The 22,269-nt window shown below is 36.6% G+C and overlaps 1 protein-coding gene across 7 annotated transcripts in view; it reads left to right on the top strand.

Moving 5' to 3' along the window:
* The window catches only part of TTBK2 (tau tubulin kinase 2), a 242,175-nt gene that overhangs the window by 77,738 nt on the left and 142,168 nt on the right, over positions 1-22,269 (top strand). For 4 of the 7 annotated variants that reach the window (XM_074235218.1, XM_074235212.1, XM_074235213.1 and 1 more), the window contains one exon: positions 19,243-19,316. In XM_074235218.1, coding sequence (XP_074091319.1) covers positions 19,243-19,316 — 74 coding nt within the window. Of the gene's footprint in view, positions 1-16,063; positions 16,113-16,953; positions 17,104-19,051; positions 19,129-19,242; positions 19,317-22,269 lie in introns of those variants that run through there. The other 3 variants (XM_074235215.1, XM_074235216.1, XM_074235217.1) reach the window with 3 other exon arrangements.

Here is a 22,269-nt window from a genome sequence, read left to right as displayed (position 1 = left end):
AAAACTTAATTGGAAAATGTGAACTTTGTATCAGAAATCAGGACTTGTATATTTTGGGTTATTTTAATCATGATGATGGAACTATAAGATGCTTTAAATATGTGCAGGAACTTATCTCTAAGAGGTGTATAAGGGGGTTATGTACATTTCAAGGAACTCTGGAAAACTCCTCCTGCCTAAGATATATTTTCTGTCCTCAGTAATGGGGAATGGATAAAAAAAGTTGTGATATATGAATATAATGAAATGTTATTGTAGCATAAGAATAATAAATATGAAAATTAAGAGATGATATAAACAGAAGAAAACAAAACCAGTAATTCAATATGTATAACTACAGTGATATAAATGAATTATAGCATTAAACATATCAAAATTCAGGATATGTACAATGTCTTTTGTTGGTACCTCATTTATGATTAATTATACACCTCCCTCCTTTTACTATAGAGCTCATATATGGGTATGGATTGTTACATTTGTTTTCAAATCTAGTTGCTGTGTTGCTTTGTTTTACTTAATTGTTTTTGGTGTAAGAGAGGATTGTCTTGGGACAGGATTTATTGGAAAGTGTGAATCTGGTGAAAAAAAGGAAATAATAAAACATTTTATATATATATATATATAATGTACAAACATAATATAAATATAATTCTTCTATCTATATAATCTGATACCATACATATTATATCCCACCCACTACCTGCCATTTTAGAATTTTAGCATCTAAGATTCTACATTTAGGGATTTATTCCTTTGAGCTAAATTATTGGCTCACCAGGTGTCTGTCATCTTTTAAATTAAATACATTTCCTAAAAGGGTATTAAAAATAGCACCATTGTTGTAATGCTTCAAGGTTTGTAATCCTGTGAAGTAAGCATTATAAGAGTTATATAACCCTTTTCAAGGTCATATAACTAGTAAATATAAGATTCTGATTTTTAAACTCAAATCTCTCCTGACTTCAAGTTCACTGTTCATATTTCACTATACTAGGAACATATTAATAATTGCTCAAATACTGGAAGCCTCTGGTAGGAGAAATTTGTCCTGACTTTACTGTTTTTTCAGATGGTTTCAGCTGATAGGGGTGAACTTCTTGCTTGGGGATAGTTAGCTCTGCTTGCTAGGGAATACGAAATTAAAAACTCACCTTGGAACTTAGGCCTGATTGCAAATTCTTGGGTGATTTTTTTTTTTTGATGATTTGTGTTCAATTTTGCATGCTACTTTTTAGGTAGGACTTGATAGTCTGGAGAAGGTGTTATAGGAGAGTGAGGGGAACTGAGAATACTGTGTTAGGCTTGATATGAGGAATTCAGAGCCACTCTCAAAATGTAATGCAGTGAGTTCCCTGTGACTGAATGGAAGACAGCCCAGGATTCAGAACCCAAGAGACTTGGGAATAGCAGTGACCTGCTTTTTGACCCTTAGCTCCGAAAGCCATCATGGAGAGACAGCTTGGCAATTGCTTTTGCAGATACAACCACAGCCACTGAAGACTTTGCAAAGGAATTTCTCACCATTTTACTGAGAAAATAGAGGCTACTTTATTTTCCCTTGTGCTATATCTCAGTCCTCCATTCTTTCTTACTTTACTTCAGACTGGTGATCCCTCTTATCTTTTAGGCCAGCCCCTCTGTTTTTGCCCTTGATATCATCCCTTCTTATCTGCTCTGGCACATTAGTTTCTCTCACTGGTTTCCAATTTCTCCCTATGTACTATTTTTCCCCACTAGAACATAAGCTTTTTGAGGGCAGGAACTGTCTTTTCTTTCTTTGTCTTCTTAGTCTTCTTAGCATTTAACATGGTTAAATTATATATATAATATACATATACATATGTATATTATAAACAAACAGCAGCACTAACATAGTAGGTAATGATATTTTGATTCCATTTTTATTTTGAAGGATTTATGTTCCAATTTCCAAAGTCAAAAAAATAAATAAAATACTTCTCTGTGAGGGATGGAATAGAGAAAAGGGAGACCCTCTGAAAATGTAAAGGATTACTTCAACCATCCCCTTTGAGGCAAAAGAAGAGAAATAAGGATTATAATATCTATCCATGATAAGTTAGGATGGCTAACATAAAGGCTTCTTATATGGAACTTGTGAGTTTAGAGAAGACATTGAGTTGGTGTTAATTCCTTGATTGCTTTTCACATTAATTAATAGGTAGTGAAAGTTAAAACTAGAGTTAAACTAAATCAAACATCAGTGAATAACAGATATAATTAGTGGAACTAAACACTTAAATAAGTTTTTTAAAATCTACTGCTCCAGTTGAGATTTAAGTTTGATATACAAATTAGATGACTAATATTGATTCTGTTATCTTAAGAGTTTCTTCTTTCTATGGAGACAAAGCTATATTAGTTGGGTCATTTTAGCCTATCTCCTGGTTTTCTGTTCATTATAATGAACATGGTATACATGGTAGCTGCTGTCTCTGTTGTGAATAGACTATAGAATAGCAAATAACAGCTTTATGGAGGGCCTCCTGGATTCAACCCTATTTTAGTGATAGCAAGCATTGTGCCCATATGTTTAAAGCATAAATATTTAGAATCATAGGATTTTAAAATTTGAAGAGAATTAAGTGATCATTAATTTCATACCTCCCCAATCCCATATTTTTCATATGAGGAAATTAAGGTCCAGAGTGTAGGAATTTTTTGCCTTAGGTTTTAGATTTTTAGTGGCAAAACTAGGTCCAGAACTCCTTTTTTATGCTAGGATTTCTGATTTAAGTTAAGCTTGCTAAATTATATTTATGGTTTTTAAAAAGTTCTAAAGCCCTGGGGATAGTGCTAAAGTATTGTAAAGAGTTATTATGCAGAGAAGTATGTATTGAATAGAATGTTACAGTAGAATAGTGTGAACAGTTATACTTTTCACTGACCTTTTGTTCCTGTACCTCCCAAATTAGTCTTCTCTCTAGAGACTTTGGGGAGTTTTATCACCTTTTCCTTTAGCTCTAACTTCTTTCCTTCTAGAGTGTAAAAGTAACTCCTCAAGGCTTGATTATTTTATTCCTATAGTGTTTTTTTAAACCAAGAGAATATTGAGAAAAAGAGATTTTTTTCCCTTCTCTGACTTCCACATCTCTATATAAAAGCTATTATAATAGTAATACTGGCAATGACAATAATTTTTTTAAAGTGCTGCTATACAGTTATTAGTTATCTGTCAAAAGAGGCTCAGCCTCTCAGACCTTTATTTATTTGTTTGTTTGTTTATTTATTTTTGGGTGTTTTTTTTTTTTTAGGTTTTTGCAAGGCAAATGGGGTTAAGTGGCTTGTCCAAGGACACACAGCTAGTAATTATTAAGTGTCTGGGACCAGATTTGAACCCAGGTACTCCTGACTCCAAGGCTGGTACTTTATCCACTACATCAGCTAGCCGCCGCCCCCTCTCAGACCTTTATAAAATTTTTGAATTCTGCTATAGGAAGCAAGATTTTGATTGTTTTGAATGGTCTATTGGAAAAAAAGCCTTAATGTAAAATCACAGAATTTGAGAGTTGGAAAAGATCTTAAAAATCATTTAGTCCAAGTTCTGTATTTTACAAAGGTGAGAAAATGAAGGAACAGATCATAAACATTTATTGAGTGTGTGGCAGTTTCTAGGCATTGTGATAAATTCTGAGGTTACAAAGAAAGGGAAAAGATAGCCTGTCCTCTGAAGGAGCTCAGTCTAATAGGGGAGACAGTATGCAAACAACTCTCTACAGACCTATTATATGGGGTCAAATTAGGCATAATTAAAAAGTGAATGTACTAGAATTAAGGAGCAAAGGAGAAAGGCTTCCTTGAAAAGACAGGATTTTAGCTGGGCCTTGAAAGAAGCCAGGGAAGTCAAGAAAAGAGGAGGGAGGGAGCTAGGCTTATTGAAGAGGCTTAGAGTCAGGAGATGGAGGGTCTTGTAGGAGAAACAGTGAGGAGGCCAATGGCACTGGATTGTAGATTACATGGTAGAGCTTAAAGTGTAAGGAAACTAGAAAGGGATGAGGATGGTTATGTTATGAAAGACTTTGAACACCAAATAGGACTTTTTATTTGATCCTGGTGTTATAGGAACCTAATGAAGTATACTGAGGAGAGCAGTGACATTGTCAAATCTGTGTCTTAGGGAAATCACTTTGGCGGTTAATTAGATGATGACCTGGAGGAGGACGAGAGGCTGCACCACAGTGGTGGGATTGTCAAGAGTAGAGAAGGACATGTACACAAGTGATATAAAGATAAAATTAATAGACCATGGCAATAGACTATATGGGAGTGGTTGAGTAGAGTGGAGATGGTAATGAGAGTTTGGAGATTCAAGAATGATATTTAGTGTGTGAGCTTTAGTAACTGGGAAGATGGTAGTGCCTATGATAGTAATTTGGAAGTATGGAAGGGGGAAAAGATGGGGAGTTCATTTGTGACCATTTTGAATTTAAGATGTTTATAGGAAATCCAACTTGAGATGACCCATAGGCATTTGGAGATGTAAACCTGGAAGTCAACAGAGAGTTGAGGGCTGGATTAGTACATCTGAAAGTCTTTAGTATAGGGATAATAATTGAGTCCATAATAGCTGATGAGGTGAAATAATATAAAGGGAGAAGAGAAGAGGGCCCAGAATAGAGCCCTACAGGATACTCAAAGTCAGTAGACATGACCTGGATGAAGATTCAACGAAGAGACTGAAAAAGAGCAGTCAGACAAGTAGGAGGAGAACTAGGAGAGAAAACCTAGAGAAGAATATCAAGAAGTATAGCGATAAGGCCAGGAAGGATGAAGATTGAGAAATGGTCAGAGAGAAGTTAAGTGATTTGCTTCTTTGGGGAACAAAGACATATTGCCAAAAATTGGGAGAAAATATCAGATATGATTGTCTAGGAAAGAACTTACTGGAGCATATGGCTGGGGTTGGGGTACTGGGATGAGGACAGAGAAAGAAAATTTTGAAGACTAGGAAATCTGAGCTGACCTTTTTTTTTTCCCCTTTTGCTTTTTCATCCATCCTTTACTCCTTTTCCCCCAGTCTTAATTCCTCTACTTGTACTCTCACTCCCATTCCTTTTCATCTTTTTTCAGGAGATTCCCTTAATCATTCACTCTTATAATCAGTCTCACCTTCCTTGACTCCTTCCCTCCCAGTGCTTGGATCTCACCTAGTTTCAAAACAGAATTTTCTCTTGACTTTGACATTCTCTCAGGTCATACATTGTACTAGCTTGATTTTGGCTTTCACTGATAAACTTCAAGAAACTCACTGTTAACTACTTTCTTAATACTCTATTCCACAACTGCCTTTTGAGCACACCATTCTATTGAAATTGTCCTCCTGAAAGCAATGGCTTTAGGTTTTGACATTGTTGATCATTTCTCCTCCATATCCTCTACTTTCTTAGCTTCTATGAAGTTGCTGACTTGATTCTTTTCTTATCTGGTCATCCTTTTTCAGTCATCTTTGCCAGTTCATCATTCATTTCCCACCCTCTATATGTAATGTTCTCCAAGGCTTTGACCTGGACCTTCTCTCTTAACTCTCACCAGTTCTCATGTGTTCATTGATCATCTCTATCTGTATAATGTCCAAATACATCTGGTCCTAATATCCCCCCCCTTCTCCAAGCCTGCATCTCCTCCTGCCTGTTGAATATGTCCATCTGGATGCTTTATCTTGCCCTAATCTGAACAGATTTTCATCCTTACCCCCAATTTGCTCCTCCTTCATGGATTATACCACCATCTTCATATTCACTCAGAGTTGAATCTTCAGTGTCTTCACTTCTTTACCTCAAGCCCCGTATCCAGTCACCAAATCCTGTCATACTACTCCCTTTACAGTATCATTCATATTCATCTTCTCTTGTCTCACATTGCTCCCACTCTAGGCAAACATTTATCACCTATACTTTTGTAATAGCCTCCTAATTGTTCTCTTCCTCCAGTTCCTCTTTTCAATTCATTCTTCACCTGGCTACTAAAATAATATTTATAATACATGGGTCTGTTAAAGTCATTACCTACGCAAAAACTTTAAATTACTTTTCATTGCCTATAGTATAAAATATAAACTCCTTTGCTGGGCATTTAAGACCTTCTGTAGTCAAACTCTGACTTTTTCTTTACAGCTTTATGTCTCTCTACTCCCATTTACATACTCTTGGTTTTTTTTTTTGTTGTTGTTGTTGTTTTTTTAGCGTAACATTTATTTATTTTTTCCAGTGAAGTTTGTAATGACTTATAGGAACTGATGCAGGGTTTCATGAGCAGAAACAGAAGAATAATTTATATAGTAACAGCAACATTGAAAAGATAAATAATTGTGAGAGACTTAACCACAATTCTAGAAACCCCAGGATGAAGGAGGGTCTGGAGGTAGACAATAGTTTCAGGGTATGGAGTGAGATCTATTTTATGGACATAACAGTGCTTTTCCTCTTTTTTGTTTTTAATTGAAGGTGTGAGAGAAAATAAATACTCATTAATCATTCATCAAATAAAATAATGAAAGCAAAGTGAAAATTAAAAAAAAATGTAATATCAAGAGGCATTGTGTTAGATGTTAAAACCTGCCTATGACTATGATATATTTATTCCATTACAAAACCAAGCATCATGCTTGTATGCCTGTATCCCTTCTACTTTTTTCTTTTTTCCCTTATTTATTTATTCTTATTTTGTACAAATAATGATTTTTTACACATTACTAAAATATTCTTGTTTAAGAGTAAACATAATACCCCCTCCTCCAAAAAATATAGACCCACATGAGCAATAAAGTAAAGGGGAGAGAAAAGAATTAAAATTACAATAACAACAACAACAATAATAATAGTAGGTATGGCTAGGTGGTGCAGTGGACGGAGCACCAACCCAGGAGTGCCTGAGCCCAAATCCGGCCCCATACACCCAACAGTCACCTAGCTGTGTGACCCCATGCAAGCCACCCCAACCCCATTGCCCTGCAAAAATAAAAAAGACCCAAAATAAAATACAATAGTAGTAGTAATAATAATAATAGTAGTAGTAGTAGTAGGGACAGCTGGGTGGCGGACAGAGCACTGGCCCTTGAACCAGGAGCACCCAGGTCCAAATCTTGCCTCAGACAACCAACAATCACCCAGCTGCGTAGCCCCAGGCAGGCCACCCAGCCCCATTTGCCCTGCAACCTCCCCCCAAAAGATAATAATAATAATAATAATAATAATAATAATAATAATAATAATAATAGTTATTATTATTATAAAAACTGTACTTCAGTCTGTGTTCCAACACCACCAGCTCTGTTGTGGGTGGATCACATTCTTTATTTTATTTTTTTTAACTTTCTTTATTTTATTTTATTTTATTTTATTTTTTTTGTTTTTTTTTGCAAGGCAAACGGGGTTAAGTGGCTTGCCCAAGGCCACACAGCTAGGTAATTATTACATGTCTGTGAGATGGGATTTGAACTCAGGTACTCCTGACTCCAGGGCCGGCACTTTATCCACTGTGCCACCTAGCCGCCCCACGATCACATTCTTTATGGTAAGTCCATCACAAAAGTTACTTCCATATTTTTCCACCGTTGCCATTGCTTATCACAACTCCCTCCATTCGTACTTTTCCACTAACATGTACTATATTCTCTCTCTCCTTTCACTCTGTCTCTGCTGTAAGGTAGCTGAGTGGTGCAGCAGACAGATCCCTGGCCCTGGGCCCACATACTGCCCCTTAGGCCCAGCATCCACCTGGCCCTATGGTCCCGGACAGGCCGCCTGATCCCAGCCCCTTGCAAGAAGTACAAAAGAAAATGTGTTATATCTGACCACTCTCCCCCATGGTCCATCCTCTTCGCCATCATTCACATCTCCCCCCTTCCCCCTGTCCCCCTTCTCTCCTTCTTACTCCATATGTCTATACCCCATTGAGTATCTATGCTGTTTCCTCTCCTAGCCATCTCTGATGAGAGCAAAGATTTCCTTATTCCCCTTTGTCTACCCCCCTTCCGTATCACTGCAATAGCTTATTGTAATAAAGAAAAAATCTTATATGAAATATCTTAGCCTAGTCCTCCTCTCCTTTTCTTTCTCCCATTACATTTTCCTTTTATCTATTGGCTCCATTTTTACACCACAATATAATCTTCAAATTCAGCTTTCTCCTGTGCTTCATCTATAAAAGCTCCTTCTACCTGCTCTATTAAGTGAGAAGGTTCATATGAGTATTATCAGTATCATTTTCTATACAGGAATACATGTAGCTCAGCATCATTAAGTCTTTCATACTTTCCCCTTCTCTTCCACTCTCTATGCTTCACCTGAGTCCTATATTTGAAGATCAAACCTTCTGTTCAGCTCTGGCCATTCCAACAGGAACATTTGAAATTGCCCTGGTTCATTGAAAGTCCATCTTTTTACCTGGAAGAGGATGTTTAGTTTTGCTAGGTAGTTGATTCTCAGTTGCATTCCAAGTTCTTTTGCCTTCTGGAATATTATAGTCCAAGCCCTATGAGCTTTTAATGTAGTCGCTGCTAAGTCCTGTGTGATCCTGACTGCAGCTCCACAGTGTTTGAATTGTGTCCTTATGGATGCTTATAATATTTTCTCTTTGACTTGGGAGTTCTAGAACTTGGCTATTATATTCCTGGGGGTTGGTTTTTTTTTTTTTTTGGATCTCTTTCTTGGGGGGATCAGTGGATTCTCTCCATTTCTATTTTGCCCTCTGCTTCTAGGATATCAGGGCAGTGTTCCTGTAGTAATTCTTTGAAAATGATGTCAAGGCTCTTTTCCTGATCATGACTTTCAGGTATTCCAATAATTTTGAAATTATCTTTCCTAAATCTGTTTTCCATATCAGTTATTTTTTTTCAGTGAGATGTTTCACATTTTCTTCTAATTTTTCATTCTTTTTGAAGTATTGTGTCCTGATTTCTTGTAAAATCAGCAACCTCCCTCAGTTCCATTCTTTGTCTGAAGGATTTGTTTTCCTCAGAGAGCTTTCTTATCTCCTTTTCCATCTAGCCAATTTTGCTTTTTAAAGCATTCTTCTTCTCAATAACTTTCTACTGTTTTATCCATTTGACCTAAGCTAGTTTTTAACATGTTATTTTCTTCAGCATTTTTCTGGATCTCCTTGACTAAGCTGCTGACTTGTTTTTCATGTTTTTCGTGCATTTCTCTCATTTCTTTTCCTAATTTTTCTTCTATCTCCCTCACTTGATTTTCAAAGTCTTTTGAGCTCTGTCATGCCTGAGCCCAATTTCTGTCTTTCTTGGAGTCTTTAGATGCAGGAACTTGTGCTTCCTCATCTTCAGATTGAGTGTTTTGATCCTTCTTGGGATCACAGGCAAAGTATTTCTCAATGATGTCCCTCTTTTTTTCTCTACTTACTCATTCTCCCAGCCTGAGCCAGGTTTTGGGGTGTTTCCTGAGCTTTTGAGTATTAGTGGGACACCCCCCCCCCACAAGGATCTCCATGTGTGAGGCTCTGTCTTCCCTCCTGGTCTATGAATGACAATTAAGTGTACCCCTCTTCCAGGGGGCTGAGGTGGGGGAGGGGGCTGCTGTTCTATGGGGGCCCTAGACTGCCATCAGAATCTGAATGTGGTCAGAACCCCAGAGTCCTGTTCCAGGGACAGAGGACAGAGGACAGAGCTGGGCAGTCTCTCTCTGTGCCTCTCCCTTGGCTCAGGGCTCCTGCTTACCGGTTCCCTGCTTCTGGTTCCTGAATCTGGGCTGCTCCCTGTGTGCCCTGAGGGCCGGGCTTCATGTGCTTGCTCTGGCAGAGGTACCCCTGCTGATCCCCCCAAGTTGTGCCCAGTGCTCCCTGGGGTGTAGGTCAGGAAACTGCCCTTGCTGCTGTCAGCTGCTGTTCCCAGCGCCCTGGGGCTGCCTCCGGGAGGCTGAGGTTCCTTCTGTCTGGCGGGCCACCCCTCCACCCCTGGGGAGCAGAGCCTTTCCACTCTTTTCCAGGTTACTTTGGGCTGGAGAACTCCCTCACTGGATCCCTCTGTGGGTTCTGTCTCTCGAAAATTTTAGAGTCCTTAGCTTATAAGTTTTAAGAGAGAGCACCTAAGAGATGATCCTCTCTTGTCACCATCTTGGCTCTGCCCCCTCTACATACTCTTATTTTTGCCAGACTGGTCTACTTGCCATTTCTGGTAACTTGTCATGAAATTTAAAAATAAATAATTGTTTTATTCATTTTAAGAAACAGTGCTATTATATTGCAAAACTGTCTTTCACTCCTCCTTTTTCTCTTTTCCCCATAGAAGCCTTCCTTGAAATAAAGTATAGTTAAGCAAAATAAAACAAATGAATACATTAGCTGTGCCTAACAACATATGCCTCATTTTGTCCTTTTATTCTCTTTCTCGCCTAAAGGGAACTGTCTCATGTCAGTCTTCTGAATTCCTGATTGGTTATTGCATGGATTAGAGATCTGATATCTTTCAGTGTTTGGGTTTTTTTTTTTTTTGTACATTAATATGGTTGTTGTGTAAATTGCTCTTTTGGTTTTGCTTGTTTCACTGCAAATCAGTTCACATTAATCTCAAATATGTTAAAAAAATTTCAATATCATTTCTATGAGCACAACACTTCTCTTTTTAAGTTCATATAATAGTTTGTTCATTAGTTTTTGTTCAGGAAAGAGAAGACTTGGAGTAGGACAGCGGATAAGTTAACTGTCTTCAAACGTTTAAAGAGAATTTCTGTGTTAGAAAGATTAGACTTGTACTGTTTTGTCTCAGAGGGAAGAACCTGTAATAATGGTAAAAATTTCAGAGACAGATTCAGACTCAACAGTTAGAACTTTCTAGAAATTTAAAGCATTGCCTCTGGAAGCAGTGAATTCCTTCTTAATGGTTTCCCAAAGAGGTTGAATAACCACTTAGTATGCTGTAATGAATAGGATCTCTTTTTCCAGGTGAGTTGGAATAGATAACTACTTGAGGTTCTTTTCAAGTCAGTAATTTGTGACATTTAGTGACAGTTCTATAAACAATAGATTTGTATGCCTGTTTTCAAATAGTTTCTTTGACATTTATAATTTTTTTTTTTTTTTAGATTTTTCAAGGCATTGGGGTTAAGTGGCTTGCCCAAGGCCACATAGCTAGGTAATTATTAAGTGTCTGAGGCCGGATTTGAATTCAGGTACTCCTGACTCCAAGGCCAGTGCTCTATCCACTGCACCACCTAGCCGCCCTATAATTTTTATTTTTAACATCTTTGTTTCCTTGATGAGCATGAGATTTAATTAGTATTTTAAATTAGTGAGTTTTAGGATTACTTTGTTTTTCTTCTGATAACTTTGCATTAACATCCTTTGACTATATAAACTTGTTCAAGATTTTTTTTCTCTTATATATTTGTATATAGATCAACACACAAACATACACACTTATGTGTATAATATATATAAAATATATGTGGGGGTCACAGCTTGGTGACACAGAAGATAGAGTTACCTGCCCTGAAGCCCAGGGGACTTGATTTTAAATCTGGCCTCAGATACTTAATATTTACTTAGCTTTGTGACCTTGAGTAAGTCACTTAACCCCATTGACTTGCAAAAAAAATCCACCAAAAATCTTATCTATACATATATTTAGCTCTATGATGGACACCAGACCCTTATCTATATAAAGAGTTCCCCCTCCCATGCAACAACTTCTCTTCTTATTCTAACTTAATTGATTTTTTTACAAGTTTTTAATGTAATTATAATTATTTATTTTATATTTCATAATCAGCTTTTTCTCTTTTCTAAGAATTCCTCATTCATAATTGTGAAAGGACTTCCTTTTCATTCTCATATTTACATGTGTGTGAATTTTTGGGGGGAGTGATGTGACATTTTATATTTAGGTCACATAGCCATTTTGAGCTTTTGTTATATATGATATAATATCTCCAAATTATTAATTTCTTCCAAATTATTTTCCAGTTTTTCTAGCAGTTTTTTCATATAGTACTCCTAATCTGGGCAATTTGTATTCTTTTATTTATTTAATACTGGTTCTGTCCATCCTTTAACAGTATTTTTGCATCAGTTTAATTATTATTCATGATATCCTTTATATTAGCCATTTTTTGTTTATACATACATTTATTTTCATAGTACTTCAGTTGTTTTGTTGTAAAAGTAAACATAATCCTCCCCTCCTCCCCCAAAGATAGAAACCTCAAAAAAAAAAAATAAAGTGAAAGGAAAGAAAATCGACTTCATTCTATGTTCAGATACCATTGACTCTGGGATGGATTGCATTCTTTATCACAAGTCCAGTAAAGAATTTATTTCAATACTTTTTCCCCACCATTGCTATTGCTTGCTGTATTTCCCTCCATCTTGTTCTTCCCTGCTTCCATTTATTCTATTCTCTCTCTCCTTTCATCCTGTTCTTTATCCCTCCCCTCCACCTATGCCTTTTTCTCTTAGCCCTTTCCTCTCACATTTTTCCTCTAGGGTAAGATAGATTTCTGTACCCTATTGAGTGTGCATGTAATTTCCTCTCAGAGCCACTTCAAGTGAGAATGAAGGCTCAGGGCAGCTGATAGAGCATAGGCCCTAGAGTCAGGAGGACCTGAATTCAAATCCAGCCTCAGACACTTAATAATCACCTAGCTGTATGACCTTGGGCAAGTCACTTAACCCCACTGCCTTGCAAAAAAGAAAAAAAAAGAATGAAGGCTCACTCATTCCCCCTCACCTTCACCCCATTCCACTCCATTGCAAAAGCATTTTCTTGCCTCTTTTACATGAAATATCTTAGCCTATTCAGCCTCTTCTTTCCTTTTCTTTGAGTACATTTCTTTCTTGTTCATTGACTCCATCTTTATAATGTATTATACCTTCATATTCGGCTCCCTTCTGTGTCTTTCCTATATATGTTCTTCTAACTGCCCTAATAAATGAGAAGATTCACATGAGTTATCAGTATCATCTTCCCATGCATGAATACAAGCAGTTGAACATTAAATCCCTCATAATTTGCCCCTCCCATCCATTCTTTCTATGCTTCACATGAGTCTTGTACTTGAAGATCAGAACTTCTGTTCAGCTCTGGTCACTTCAACAGGAAAGTTTTAAAGTCCCCTATTTCATTAAATGTTCTTCTTTTCCTCTAAAGAGAATGTTCAGTTTTACTGGGTAATTGATTCTCAGTTGTAATCCATGCTCTTTCACCTTTTTGGTTATCATATTCCAAGCCCTATGAGCCCTTAATATAGATGCTCTTAAATCCTTTGTAATCCTTTTTGTAACTCCACAGTATTTGAATTATTTTTTCTATCTGCTTATAATATTTTCTCTTTGACTTAGGAGTTCTGGAATTTGACTATAATATTCCTGTAAGTTTTTATTTTGGGATCCTTTTCAAATGGTGATCAGTGGATTCTCTCAATTTCTATTTTATTCTCTGCTTCTAGGATATCAGAGCAATTTTCCTGGAAATTTTCTTTTAAAATGATATCTAGGCTCTTTTCCTGCTAATGACTTTCAGATAGCCTAATAATTTTAAAATTATCTCTGCTAGATATATTTTAGGTCAGTTGTTTTTCCAGTTAGCTATTTCACACTTTCTTCTAGTTTTTCATTCTTTTGATTTTGTTTTGTTTCTTAATTTTCACAAAGTCATAAACTTCCCTTATCTTCATTCTTCATTTGAAAGAGTTATTTTCTTCAGAGAATGTTTTTATATCCTTTTCCATCATGTACAGTTCTGCTTTTTAAGATATTCTCTTCATTGACCTTTTCAACTGCTTTTTTTTCCTTTTGACCTAAACTGGTTTTTAAGATGTTATTTTCTTCAGTATTTTTTTTGTTCTTCTTCAAGAAGGTGTTGACTTGGCTTTTCATGATTTTCTTCCATGGCTCTCATTTTTCCTTCCCTTTTTGAGCTCTTCCATAGCCTGAGACCAATTCCCATTTTTCTTGGAGGCTTTGGATACAGAAGCTTTGACTTTGCATTCTTCTGAGTATGTATTTTGATCTTCCATGGTAATTGTCTATAGTGAGATTCTTTTTTTCTGTTTTTGGCTCATTTCCCCAGCCTGTGACCTGATTTTAACTCTTTGTAAGGTAGAACTCTGCTTCCAGGGTGGAGGACATACTTTGCCTAACTCTTGATGGTTTTTGGGAGGGACCTCAATTCCCTTAAGATTTTGTGAGAGGCTCTCACTGCTCTCCTGCCTGTGCCAGAGTGTGGTCTGTGAATGATCACAAGTACTCCCCTCTGCCCTGGAGCTTTGAGGAGGGTTCCCCTTTTTGTCATGGCTGTATGGGGCCCCAGTCTGTGACCTGGATCTGAGTATGGACAAAGCAACAGAGTCCTGTCCCAGGGATAGCAAAGAGACCTTTGCAGTCTCCCTCAATCCCCTTACTGTCCATGGACTGAGCACTTTGGAAGCAACTGCTAGATGACTCCTTAGATTCCCACCCTAGGCAGTGCTGAGACTTGTGCTGGCCTAGGATCTGTGTTCATTAATGCCACAGACCCAAGTGCCCTCAAGGACCCAGGCTCTCCCAGGGCTGTTCCTAGAAGACTGGAGTTAGTTTGTTCTGGTGTGGTCCAGGCTATTCTGTAGCCCTTTCCAGTGGAACAGACCTTTCCTATGGATCTTTCAAGTTGTCTTGGGCCAGAAAATTGTTTCGCTCAGTCTTTCTGTGGGTTCCACCACTCTAGAATTTGGTTTAATCATAATTTTAAGGCATTTGGAGTGTTCTGGGGGAAAGCTTCTGGGAATTTACTCTGCCATCTTGGTTCCACCCCCTACATTAGGTTTTGTATTTTTTTTTAAACAAGGCATTGGGGTAAAGTGGCTTGCCCAAGGTCACACAGCTAGGTAATCTAGGTAATTTAAGCTTCTGAGGCTGGATTTAAGCTCAGGTACTCCTGACTCCAGGGCTGGTGCTCTATCCACTGCACCACCTAGTTGCCCTACTCCCCACATTAGTCATTTATTTGTAGCATAAGACTACTGACATTTATAGATCTGGGACAAAACTACTATATATTTCTTTGATAAATAGTTAAAATTTGACTAAGACATAGTCTGTAGCAAAGGCAAGTTTATTGTCTATCTTGAAGGCTCATGGCCTCTGGTCACTGAAGAAAAGTAGCAGCAGTCTCAGATGTGTGATCCTGTCTATACATAGCTACCTTTCAATTAGTGAAGTCCCAGATTAAATGAAAATCAACCATGACAGGGTATTACTGTATCTCAGTGATTTCCCATTAGCTCTAGAGAAAGATTACTCAGTAAGGGCAGTAATTCTGCAGGACTTGAGAAAAAAAAATTGGATGGTAATTCTGAGCAAGGTAAGCCCTCTTCCATTATTAGAGCTGTCTTACTCTTCCAGTTTTTTTTTTTTTAACTTGAGAGGACACTTCTCAAAAAACCTCATCTATCTATCTATCTATCTATCTATCTATTTATTTGTGGTAATGGGGTTAAGTGACTTGCTCAAGGTCACACAGCTACACAATTGTTAAGTATCTGAGGTCAGATTTGAACTCAGGTACTCCTGATTCCAGTGCGCTATCCACTGCATCACCTAGCTGCTCCTTGAGAGGACACTTTTAAACACTTCACAAAATGGTAGTTTTTATACTATGTAAGACTGAATTGTGTCACATTGAATAGTTTATATATCTGTGGCTTGGGCACTAAAAGATATCATAAAATGCTCCACGTGGATTGTGCCATTGTCGTCATCACCTGACTTTCACTGTAACTTACCAGCAAAAAGTTGTCCTTGGTAAAAAGCAACTAAAAAATTGAACACCACTATCTTGCCTGATAATCACCTGTAGAGGGATATTCAAGGCTCCCTCAAACAAGGAGTCCAACCTGATATTAAAGAAAGAGGCTGTCATTTAAGTAGTTTAATAATCAAAGTGGGTTACTGACATCGGGGCAGTTTCAGGCAACTGTCAAACTATAAAAATACCCCCTCCTCCCCCAGAAAAGCCCCATAGCAATTTAGAGATCAGACAAAGGAAGGAGGAGCTGTAGGGTATCTTAGTGCAGATTGGCTGATATTTTGTGTTTCTTCTGCTCAACTCTGGCGTCAGGTCCTAGACTTCTGGGTGCTGTAGTAATCTGCTCATCTATAAATTCCAGGTATGCAAATTTGTGGACGAACATATATGCCAGTCTCGTCTTGGTTGTGTCCTGGTCAGTGTGCATTCTTTCAGCTTACTTTTCGTTTGGTTTATAATTTTCATGGCTTTCACTGATAGAGATTTTTATTAAGAAACCACCATTATTCATGGCTTTTACTGCTTAAGGAATCCACTTTATGACTTTCATCAATAGGGACCTCACAAGCACTAACGTCCTCATCAATCAAATAATCCTAAACCTAGATCAAGCACTTTAACCTGAGTTGGTGGTGGTGAATTCACATTAATCATTAACCACTTTAGGAAAGAGATTTCTCTTTTCTTTTTCTCTGGATGTAGAGAAAGATACTCGCAGATACTCCAAAATTATGTCTGATTGTTGTACTTATGCAGGAAAGAGATTTCAAGATTTAAAGGAACTTGGTTCAATGACAAATAGAGACAAAGATCACCTCTTATTAGAAATGATAGATGTTTCAGTAATGATCTCCATTTTAGAAAAAACAGTATTATTAATTTTGCATAATATATATGTATATAGTAATAATAGATAGAGGAGTAAACTCTTCTGTTTACTCTGAGGTAACAAAAGCTATGATGTCTTGTCCTATCCATAACAGAATATCAAATTTTATTGAAGTAAACTAACTCACTCTCTCTCTCTCTCTCTCTCTCTCTCTCTCTCTCTCTCTCTCTCTCTCTCTCTCCCTCCCTCCCTCCCTCCCTCCCTCCCTCCCTCTCTCTCTCCACATACACACACACAAACATGCAAGTGCCATAACACAACTTGGTATATAATGTCCTTGGTGATCAGTTGATCAGTTCTTTTTTTTTTTAAGTTTTAGGTTTTTGCAAGGCAAATGGGGTTAAATGGCTTGCCCAAGGCCACACAGCTAGGTTATTATCAAGCGTCTGAGGCCGGATTTGAACTCAGGTACTTCTGACTCCAGGGCCGGTGCTCTATCCACTGCGCTACCTAGCCACCCCAGGTGATCAGTTCTTAAAGAAAGCCTACAAGAATGGAACCAATAATAGAAAATTTAGTTCAATAAATACTTATTGTACATTGATAATTTTGGGACAGCACTCATGCCCCTTTTCTCCTCCTCAAGAGTATGATATTTATAGGACATATATACATATACACACACATATATATGTATAAATATGGAATTGCCATCCAAGGAATTTCTTCAAGATAATTTTTGTTTATTCTGGAAGTTTGATTTGCTACTATAACATTGTTTATTGTAGCATCAATTGGATACTTTCATTGAATTATTTATATAGTAAAAGACAGTAGTAATATATATCTGATGAATTGTATATATCCAAACTATTAGAATAGTAAAATGAACCATAAATATGTAAGCTGAAACCTCATTAAGCATTTACTATAGGTGTGAAGATGCCCAATTGAATTCTTCTTTATTTATAATGTCTCTCTCTACACCATGCCCAACCTCCACTAAAGAGCAAAAGATTACATTTACAGTTTATTTAGTCTTCTGAGAATAGGATTTGATATCAATAAGTGATCTGAAGTATTTTAGCATAAAGTATAGTAAGCCTTTAAGTATCCTTACAAAAATAGATATCAGATGAAAATATTTCAGCATAAGCAATATGAAGTTTTCGTCTATTCTTGTTTCTTCTCAATTCAATTCTAAAACTAATTATTTGTCAAATCAAGAAATATGAAATTGATCTTCTGTCTTTAGATGATTGGAAAAAATCTTTGTAACATAAACATTATACTCAGATGCCTATCTATAGACTGAAAACTAGAGGAGAAAATCATCCCTCCATAGAAAAAGAAAAATAAAGGAAACTATGTCTATCAGGAAAGGGAGAAGGTTAGATCCATTAGCCACTCTTTTATTATAAATTTACATGAGTTATTCAAAGATACTATTAACAGCTTGTAACCATGTGGATGCCTATATTACCTAGTTTGTAGATGAAATATGAACTTTAAATGGTCCTCTTATTTGTAAGAAAAAAATAATAGGGGGTGGCTAGGTGTCGTAGTGGATAGAGCACCGGCCCTGGAGTCAGGAGTACCTGAGTTCAAATCCGGTCTCAGACGCTTAATAATTACCTAGCTGTGTGGCCTTGGGCAAGCCACTTAACCCCATTTGCCTTGCAAAAACCAAAAAAAAAATAATAGGAAGCAATATGAAATACTATTCATAAATTTTGCAGCTTGTCAAACTTTTCTTGAAGAAAGTTGAAAGTATTTACTCAAATGAATTTTAAGTGATATGAGTTAAATTCTTTAAATCAAAATGTTTATTGATTATAATTATATTTCTCATCTTGGATTACATGAGTTTTAACTGAATCTTCCACATGTAAATGGAGTAAGTTTTTGTTAAGTAGTATAACTCAGCATTGACAATGTTCATGATAATAGTAAATATCAGATAGAATAGGCACAAATGTCAACTGTTTTAAAGTTGAGTAAAATAATTGCTTAACCAATTGAGTCCTTTTTGCTTTTTATATTTTTTTTATCCTGTATCTTTTGGATATTTTCACTCTCCTTTTTTAAGGAAATGGTTCAAAATAAAATCATAGAATTTTAGATTTGAAAGGCACTATGGAAATTACCTAGTATCATCATTTCATTTCATAGTAGAAGATGGAAGACGCTGATTTATCCAAGGCCATAAAAGTACTTAGATGCAGAACTGGGAACTCATATCTCTTGATCTTCGGTCTACTATACTTTCCTCTGTACAACAATTTTGGTAACATTTTTAAAAATTAACATCTCCTTTCAATTTCTTAATTGAGTTTCAATGTATTTCTCCTTGCATAGAGTATAAACTGATCTGGATCAATCTTTAAACCTACACATTTGATTGAGATAAAGATTGATCCTATAAAATTAATTATTAAAATACATAAGAGCAAATTATTAGGATTTTTCTTTTTCTTTTTAAGGTTTTTGCAAGGCAAATGGGGTTAAGTGGGCTTGCCCAAGGCCACACAGCTGGATTTGAACCCAGGTACTGCTGACTTAAGGGCTGGTGCTCTCTCCATTGCGCCACCTAGCTGGCCCTAGAATTTTTGAAAAGTTACTTGAAAAACATTTTTCACCTTTTTTTTTTTTTTTAACCCAGGCAAAGACCATGTTTGCAGATTTATTGGCTGTGGGAGGAATGATCGGTTCAATTATGTGGTGATGCAATTGCAGGTAGGTTTTAAAAAGCTTTTAAAATCTCTTTCAATTTTGATTAAGGATACTAAGAAGGATCTGACATTGATAATAAAAAGTTGTGAACAAATTACTAATGCCATGTCAGAGTTTTATGATGGTTTTGATATGAAACTCCATATATTCAATAAAAGATAAATTAGGAGATGATTTAATATTCATTTATTAATTCCATTAGATAGTTGTTATCTTGCATTTAAAATATTAGTTAGATTTGGTTTTACAGATGTTTGATTTTGCCTACAACTTTTCAGGAATGTTTTTCATAATATATACAATAGATATATCTCACAGTTCATGCACTCTTTGAATGTTGACTTAAAGATATGCCCATGTGCTACCCATGATGCTGAAGTGAGTATTGTATAAAACAAGTTAGTAGATGCAGACCTTTTCTCATGCTGGAAGTTTATAAACTTCAGTGGACAACAGAAACAAATAGCCCTGATTTCAGGACACATGAACTAATACTTAATCAAACACTGAAATAATGCTTCACTTAAGTATGAGCTGAAATAAATTAACATAATAGTAGCTCTAGGAGAGCACAGACTATATTGTTATATTTGTATCCTTAGTACTTGACAAGAGTTCTAGCACATAAGGAGAAATTAACAAGTTTTTATTGAGTGAATGAAATATATGCACCTGTTGTTACAAACTTGTATTATGTTCTGGTATTTATATGCTACAATTTGGAATAAATCAGTGTTTTGTAATATTCTTTGTAGTCTGACATGCCCATGAACTCGTTGGAATATACTGGTATGTATATGTGTAGGGTGGAAATTTCCATGGTACTGCCATTTGTCCATCCATAGATAAATCTCTCTTCTATACAGACATTCAAGCCATTCTCTTGGAGAATTCTTTCATTCTTTTGGATCAGAAGTTGAACAGTCCATAGCACAGTGCTTAGCAGATAGTAAACACCTAACATGTTTTTATTTCAAGTGGGTTGACAAAACCCCAGATGTGTTACAGGGCAACTAGATGGAGTCAGACACTTGACTCTAACTGTGTGACCTGGGAAAGTCACTTGACCATGATTGTCTTGCATCCAGGGACCATCTCCGGTCATCCTGAATCATATCTGGCCACTGGACCTAGATGACTTCAGATAAGAAAGTGAGGCTGGTGACTGCACATACACCCTCCTCACTCAACTCCAATTCATGTGCATCATCTCCCTGATGTCCTGGTCCTCTTCAGCAATGAAGGACAAACATCAAATGAATTATATCACAACTTAGCAAGAATGCCTCCTCTTTAAAGTGCTTAAGTACCCAAATTATTGGTGGAGAATTGGTGAAATAGGTAATATAAGATTAAGAGTGTGTGTGTGTGTGTGTGTGTGTGTGTGTGTGTGTGTGTGTGTGTGTGTTTGAAATGTAATTCCAGTTGTGAGTTAGGATTTTAAGGACACTTCAAAAAAACTCATTGCTCTAGGAGGGGGGGAAAAGATGTTTTAAATATTGAGTATAGCTCAGAAAAAGTACAAATTTGTCAGTGGGGAAATTCAGTCTGAGTGAGTGATGGTTGGATTTCTCAAGGGGAATGGATAATGAAAATGTATTTGTTGTGAAATGATAAAGACTTTTGAAAAGAAGAGAATATTGGTCCTAATTCACAGGGTGACTTTGAGGATATTAGGGAAAGGTATAAAATACAGCTTGGGTAGAAAATACAATAGTTACTGGTTGACAGATTTAATTTTTAGTTAGCCAGCATTTATTGAGCACCCATTGTTTGGAATGTATCTTAGAGTTAAAGAGGGATTAAAAGAGTTGGACTCAAGAAGAAAATTATTTCCTGGTGGGGTAGAGTGATAAAATTCACATATTGACCAGCACCTTTTTACATTCCTTCTTCCCTAACCATCCCCCCCCTTAAGTGGCCAGAACTAAAGGAGAAATAGATAAAAAACACTGACATCTTGCATGGATATATTATTGTTAACTTGTTTTTGCAGGTTTGCTCCTGTTACCTCACAATATTTTCATAACATGTAATAGGTTAAGCAAGGATTATTGGGGTGGCTAGGTTTCACAATGGTTAGAGCACTAGTACTACAGTAAGGAGATCCTGAAACACATAAAAGCTGTGCAATATCCTTAACCCTGCTTGACTCCACAAACAAAACAACAACAAAAAAAAGATTATGTACTATTTTACAGATGAAGAAAGAAGGGCACAGAAAGGCCAAATGATTTGTCTAACATCAATAGCTAGTTAGTAATAAAATCATTACTAGAAAAATCTCCCAACTCCTAGCCCATTTCCTTTCCACCAAACCATACTTTTCCTTTGAGGTCTCTAATGCTCAGTGTATATTGTTTGTCCACTGTTACTATAGTGACAAAAGTCAATAAAGTCTTAGACTTCGCTGGTAAAGGTAATGGGCAAAAAAGCCCCCTAAATATTCCTGTACCTCTTGATGTAACTTTGAGATGTTTACATTTGTAACAATACTTTATGGGTTTTTTTCATTTTTTTAAGGCAATGGGGTTAAGTGACTTGCCCAAGGTCACACAGCTAGGCAATTATTAAGTGTCTGAGGCCACATTTGAACTCAGATCCTCCTGACTCCAGGGCTGGTGCTCTATCCACTGCACTACCTGGCTGCCCCAATACTGTATGTTTTTATGGTAGCTATACTTCAGAAATATAGTGGAGTTGGAGAAGATAGAGAGAAAACTCAATTGTCCAAGGAAGCAGAGACTAAGAGAGAAGATATTATTTAATTTGTAAAGTTAATTGAGAGGAAGAAAAGGTCAGGGTTGACAGAATGATGAAGTATTTATCTAGGTTAAATTTACTAAATCGTAGAACCCTGGAACTAAAATGCTACCATGAAAAAAATAGGACAAATAAATGATTTTTTTACTAATGGGTAGTCATTTTGTAAACTTACTACTTGAAAAAGGGAGTA

The sequence above is a fragment of the Macrotis lagotis genome, chromosome 4 (assembly GCF_037893015.1).
Source record: "Macrotis lagotis isolate mMagLag1 chromosome 4, bilby.v1.9.chrom.fasta, whole genome shotgun sequence".
In the NCBI taxonomy this organism is placed as follows: Eukaryota; Metazoa; Chordata; class Mammalia; order Peramelemorphia; family Peramelidae; genus Macrotis; species Macrotis lagotis.
This window is presented reverse-complemented; position numbering and strand designations above follow the sequence as displayed.